The sequence below is a fragment of the Neltuma alba genome, unplaced genomic scaffold (genome assembly GCF_004799145.2).
Source record: "Neltuma alba isolate B1F8T4 unplaced genomic scaffold, ASM479914v2 tig00002502_pilon, whole genome shotgun sequence".
Lineage (NCBI taxonomy): Eukaryota > Viridiplantae > Streptophyta > Magnoliopsida > Fabales > Fabaceae > Neltuma > Neltuma alba.
In genome coordinates, this window is record NW_021632886.1 from 42,360 (window position 1) to 48,842 (window position 6,483).

At 33.6% G+C, this 6,483-nt stretch overlaps 1 protein-coding gene across 1 annotated transcript; it reads right to left on the bottom strand.

Annotated features, from left to right (window-relative positions):
• Positions 1–521: 521 nt before the first annotated feature.
• On the bottom strand, positions 522–5,456 carry LOC114730338 (cysteine-rich receptor-like protein kinase 2). Its single transcript, XM_028917397.1, has 8 exons — positions 4,874–5,456; positions 3,228–3,628; positions 2,884–3,003; positions 2,527–2,654; positions 2,226–2,439; positions 1,718–1,949; positions 1,225–1,381; positions 522–1,007 (listed from the first exon to the last, which is right to left on the bottom strand). The coding sequence occupies exons 1-7, from the start codon at positions 5,272–5,274 to the stop codon at positions 1,345–1,347; spliced, it is 1,533 nt and encodes a 510-aa protein (XP_028773230.1). The 5' UTR covers positions 5,275–5,456; the 3' UTR covers positions 522–1,007; positions 1,225–1,344.
• Between the last annotated feature and the right edge of the window lie 1,027 nt (positions 5,457–6,483).

Genomic DNA, 6,483 nt, shown 5'->3' on the forward strand with positions numbered 1-6,483 from the left:
TTGCATCACGAGTAAAAGATACTTGGCCTGAGATGCATGTTGAAATGGTAACATTTAAACCCCTTCAATGCACCTAAAATAAAAGGCCGTAAATAAATTAAAATTAGTCATTTTATAAAATAAAAGGAGAATTTCAATTATTAAGTCTTTTTTAAGGGACTTAGTTCAGTTGGATACTTGAATTAGGGAAATTTCCTTTATGTACGCACCAAGGAACTTTGATAATACAGCTCATGAACTCGTGCTAACGTAGGCTTACACATTTTGCACCTAGTAGTTGGATAGAAATCCTAGAAGCTTCCGATTACTCCATATTCAACAACTGTACTCCACCATTGGTAATTAATTCTATGTCATCCGTATCGTACTCCACATTCTGGAAAGGTAAAATTATCACGCTGATCATATTACATAATTCAAGGCATTACTAGATTGGATTTTAAAAAAATAGTATAGATAGAAACATACTTCTTCGATTCTAAATGTAAGTCAATTTTAACTAATTTATGCATACAAAAAGAAGCATTGAAGTTGCCATAAAATTAATATAATTTTCAATATTATTATTAACTACACTAAATTCCACTATATCACATTAATTTTTACCTTCTTTTACCATATCTACATCATGGTCTCCATTACAAGGCATAAATGAAAAATATATCATGCTCCAACAATCTTATAAAGTGACTAATAAAAGGGAACAAAAAAAAAGGTTTAAAAAATGCCTCGTGTGTGTGTGTGTGTGTGATTAGAGGAAGTATTTCCATATACCTTTAATTAGTTTCAATCAAGATAGGCATAGTGGGCTTCCTATTCTCTAACAAATCCTTGTTTTGGAGCAAAACAACTACTTCAGACATCATTGGCCTTCCTTCAGTAGATGCTTGAGTGCAAAGCAAACCAATCTCTATCATTTTCATCACTTCGTCTTCATCATAGTCAGAAGGGCTTAAGTTTTTGTCCACCAACTCTAGGTGCATATCTCTCTCATATAATTTCCAAGCCTAACAATTGACAATTAAAGTTAAGTGACATAAGATGGGATATAACAGGTAGAGCAGAACAAAGGTTAATGTTTTCTCAAATATTTATTTTTAATTCTCAAAGAAGGAACTAATAGCTTTACCAGAAAGAGTTAAACTAAGTTTGTTAAAGAAGTCTTGAATCTAAATTTTCTATTAAAAAAATTGCATTTTGGACAATTTTTAGAATTTTTCTTACCTTTTGAAGAAGGAATTCACCCTCATCATCACCATCGATGGTTAATTCTTTACTTTGTTGACCACTAATGATTTCTAAGACTACAACACCATAACTATAGATATCAGCCTTCTCTGATAATCAGCCATGAATAAAATATTCAGGTGCTGTGTATCCTCTGACAAATGCACAATATTAAATTACAACTATTAGAACAATTGTCTAAACCACAAACACGTAAATATTAAGAAAACATTTATATAAGCAATCGTTTTTCAAATTTTAAGAAACCTTGAGAGTATGAAATGGAGATATGCAACATAAAAGGAATGCAGCATGTACCACGTCAAAAGATTTTTTGAAGCATTCATGTTATGTGAAAAGAAAAAAAATATTAAAACTATTTAGGGGAGTGATAGGAGTGTTCCCTTGACTTGTACATAGATTTTATCTTCAATAATTTATAAACAATAGTAGAGGTTTAGAAAATTAAACAAATATAATGTTGGCTTACAATGTTCCTGCAAATTTTGTGTTGAGATGAGATTTGTCCTCGGGCAAAAGCCTTGCCAATCCAAAATCAGCAATTTTAGGCTGTAGATTATCATCTAAAAGGATGTTGTTTGTCTTTATATCTCTATGTATGATACAAATATGAAACTCCTCATATAGGTAAGCCAACCCTTTTGCTGTTCCTAAAATTATGTTACACCTTTGCTTCCAGTTGAGAGAACCCTTCTCTTTACCTATTTTCCAAATTTAGACAAATTAATTTGAAGGGAATGATTAAGGAGGAGGGGCTTACATAAAAGTCATCCTCTATTTCAACTGCAGAAAGATCTAGAAGATTACCAAGTCCTTCAATAAGATTATGACGTGAGTAATTTTTCTTAAGGGCGTCAATGAAACGTGGTTAACTTAAAAAAAAGAGAGCATATATCCACCTCAAAAAGTTATGAATAATTATAATAACTACTACTTGAAAACCAAGACATCATTATTGTGCGTTGATAGGAACTTACCAAATAGGTACCTGTCGAGACTATTATTTTTCATGTATTCATAAACAAGAATTCTGTTTTGTCCTTCACTGCAACATCCTAGAAGTCGAACAAGATTTAGATGATGAACATTACTTATCAACTTCACTTCACTCTCAAACTCTTCCTCCATCCTTGTGAATTGGCGAAACTTTAATTTCTTGATTGCAACTACTTTCCCACTTTTCAGAGTACCCTAGTCAAGACAAAATGATATAAGAATTTTGATCATGAAAGTGTTTTTCTGAATACGTAAATGTGCTGAAAATCAAAGTAAAGTTACCTTGTATACAACACCAAACCCTCCTTCTCCAAGTTTATTTTCTTCTCTAAAATTCTTGGTTGCCAACTTCAAATCCTTATAACTGTAAGTAACTGGGCGGTTTAACTTGCTTGCTCCAGTTATCTCTTCTGTTCAGGAGAACATTGGTCAACATATATTTGTCATTTGTTTTTAAAATAAAACTAGTTAGGAATTGGTCAATATCAATATATATTTGTTTTTAAAATAAAACTAGTTAGGAATTGTTCTCATCAGAGAGATGGAAGTCTACATTCTTTCATGGAAAAAGTGAAAGCCAATGTATCTCCTTATATTGGCAAATGTATTTAATAGCTGGAGACTTTCCAAGTAATTTACCTGTAGGAACTCTCTTAGAAATTTTTGGTCGTTTGAACCAGGCACATAAAGCAAAAAGGATCAGAAGAAAAGCTACTCCTCCAACAACACCACCAATAATATACCCTTTCTTGCTTGAACCTGCACATATAGTAGAAAAGAGAGATCCATTGCATTTTCAAATGAGTCAGCAGTTTCTTGTTAGTTAAATATGCCTTCATAAGACCACTTTTTATTAGACAGGTATGCTAATATGAGATATATATAACTCATATATAAGCAGGAGATTTACATTTATACATAAGAAGATTGAATTTATAGTATCTGTGTTAAATTGAAACCTTTAAATAATGAAGCGTACGTACCTTGTTTCTTCAAGAGTGTGATAGAGATGGTCTGGTTATCAGGAAAGAAGGAAGTGGTGGAGTATCTCATGAAACACCAATCAGCAAAAGCCTTACCACCTGAATTGGGAAGACAAGTTGGCATATTGCTAGACGCAGTGTTTAAGCAATTGGAGCAACCACTCTGTGTGACAGTTTCAATACATTGAGCAAAGGCATATATAATTGGACCATTATTAGGCACTTGGGTTTTGGTAGCTGCATGAAAGCCAGTGATGGTTGGTGTTGTCGTTTGGAGATTCATCAACACTTGTTGCACAGATGAAGTAAATGTAAAGGCTTCTCCTTTAGTCTGATCCCCACCACATGAAACGGCATTAAAAGTCGCTGTCGTTTGGTCAAAGAAGGCACTCGTCTCATACCTTAGCATACCACACAGTAATACCAAATCATCTTTCCAATATCACTATAAAATTGCATTAATTAGTTATTGACCTACTTGACGTGCTACATTTCTTTAAATATCGAGGCTATGATTTTGGTAATAAGCAGAGTGTAAATTTAGGTTTTATACATTTGTCTCTAATAGGTAATAAATTATCCATAAATTTATTCAAGGAATAAGACTCTAACTCACAATTCATATAAAGCCTTCTATAATTCTAGCTAAAGTTGTGTCTTGTCTTGCCAGCGTCTGATATTCTAATTAACCCACTTCCCGAACTCATAAGCCATTTTGAATTGTGTCTTGGTCCTACTTTCTTATTCTTAATAGCTTTCTCTTTCTAGTCTTCCTTTTGTTATCTTTAATCTTCTCCTTGTGCTTTCACCAAAACATTAATTATTAAAATTGTTTGACTTAAATTTATATTCCTAGATTGAATTATTTATAGACTGATTTAGGTAACATGGACTGGCCAGCAGAGGGCATCTGACGGCATTTGAGCATTTATACTCACTTATTGCGTGTGTGACCTGTGTGTTGATGAATTTGACAACTTGTTGTTGATTATGATGTGTTAAAATCTTGCCTATTAAATTATTTGTCTGAGAAATAAGCAACTTTTTATTTCATCAATTATATTAATAAAACCTTGCAAGTTATAAATTTTTTCATATGAAATGTTTATCAACGCTAAAAAAAATTATGTAAATAAATTTTTAAGAAATTTAATGAATCAAATTATTACCTTATCATTAGAATGAGAAATGTGTAATCTATTAAAAAAATCCCAAAAAAAAACCTCTAAATTTCAAAATCTCAAATCAGAAATGATTACAAAAATATATTTTCATTTGCTTTTTTAAATGTCGTCAATTATTATTAAAATGCAGTAACCAAGAATGATTGGAAATTTTGAAATTTAATGTTTTTTTTTCCCAGATCCCCTCTAAATCTATTGTTGTTAAACTTTAATTTCATATCTACTTTAAGTAATCATGCTTAACTAAAGTTTTACTTCTCCTTTGTCTCCTTTGTCTTTACTGTTTAATCAATCAATGCAAATAGAGACAAAACCAAAAAGAAAACACGGTCGTAAACCTCACAACACAGTCACAAACTACTCGATGATCACGCAATAAATATCTTATATCCAAGGCCTAAGCTTGCACTGTTTCAAGAGGGAAGTCAAAATTGAATCAGGTGGGTTAGTCGGATCTTGTACCTGAGGAAACAGCCGTCGCAGACGACACGGGCACCGTCTGCTCCGCCGGAGCAGTTGCCGATCTGAACAGAAGCGACGTCGAAGCAGGCGGCACAGTCGGGGATGGAGAGGTAATTTCTGCACCGGAAAATGGTGGAAACCGGGTTATTTCCGCCCCCTTGCTGCGCCGTCGCGAAGTACTTGTTCTGAGTCACGATCTGCCCTCGGATTTCTCTAAACGTTGTGTTGAGGTTTTCGCTGAACGTCGAGAAGTTGGATGGGACGTATTCATAGAACGGGCTGCATTCACTGTGCAGAAGATTGGTCTCTGGGTCTGAAACGACGCCGTTTAGAGTCCAGCCTGACCAGAATATGAAGAAGGTCACCAAGAGAAAAAAGAGATTATTAGGACGTTGAAGCATCTTTTTGTTGGGACTGATTCGCACTCCGAAGAGGGTTCGTGTTTTGGGCTTAACATCAGTGGGATGGAGCTGTTTGTCAACATGTTTCTTAAACAGTCTTGAAGGACGCAACAACAACTTGTGTGGGGGTGACCAAGCAATTATCAAAGGTTTTTGACCGACGCGTGTATAGATTTTGTGTCACCTTGCCTTGCGGATAGCTTGGGTTTCAACTTAAGCCACACGGCCTTTTCAAAAAAGGCGACAAGACTCGAAAATTTCCAACACCGACTAGCAAAAAGTTATCATTAACATCTTCCTGGTGGTGTGTCATGATCAGTACTGATACTGTTTCAGAAAGTCTTCTCCATTGTCATCTGCTGTGAATACCCAGAGTTCAAAACGGAAAATAACCATCACTAACTTTTAATCCAGCCCATAATGAAAATCCGGGTGGCAAAGAGCAAATAGGTTCTAAAAAGATTATCACGAATTTTTGAAATGCACCACCTGCATATCAAAACTAAACTTCGTTTTAAGTAATAATTATACAAAATTTAAGAAATAATCCATGTTTTCACAACTTATGAATAGTGCGTCTTGTTAGTATATTTTCTTGACACAATAAGAATTAGGCAATTAACTTGTTATTAAACTCCGATATGATACGGTTATTTCACTCTTAACGTGACTATAAAGACGAATAAACAACTTCTCTCGCAAAGTCGTGTATTGTAGAAAAATTAACATCATATCATCATTTAAAATAAAATTGAATTTGGAAAAAAAAAGAGGTTGTCGTATGTAAATTAACCAAAACGTTAAGTTAGATTAATGTAGTTTACTCAAAATTGTACACTAAAATTATCAGTTGACATATAATTTTTAAGGATTGATGTATGATTACAAACACATATTGCAGAATACAATAATAGAATGTAGGACAAGCACTCTCCTTCTTGTTTGATGTTAGTTCGTATTCCGTTCTATGGGTTTCAACACTCAAAACTTCAAAACATACAAAAAGTATTTTTCTGATAATATAATTCAAAAATACTTTTAAAAATTTCTTATACAATCAAGACAAAATTTTTCTTACATAATTTACTTTTATTCTCCAGCCAAACGCCCCCATAATCATGGAGAAGTAATAGCTCGTTCCATGAGCCCTTATTTAGTTTCAACCAAGAAAGGCATAGTTGGTCTCATATTTTCAAACAAATACTCCTC

What these genes read in the sequence shown, in the direction of transcription:
- LOC114730338 (XM_028917397.1), bottom strand. Translation starts at nt 5,274, where the DNA reads ATGCTTCAACGTCCTAATAATCTCTTTTTTCTCTTGGTGACCTTCTTC. An exon ending in CACACTCTTGAAGAAACAAG is followed by an intron (nt 3,004 to 3,227) that starts GTACGTACGCTT and finishes CTATATGTGCAG; the next exon opens with GTTCAAGCAAGAAAGGGTAT. An exon ending in GGTTTGGTGTTGTATACAAG is followed by an intron (nt 2,440 to 2,526) that starts GTAACTTTACTT and finishes TGTCTTGACTAG; the next exon opens with GGTACTCTGAAAAGTGGGAA.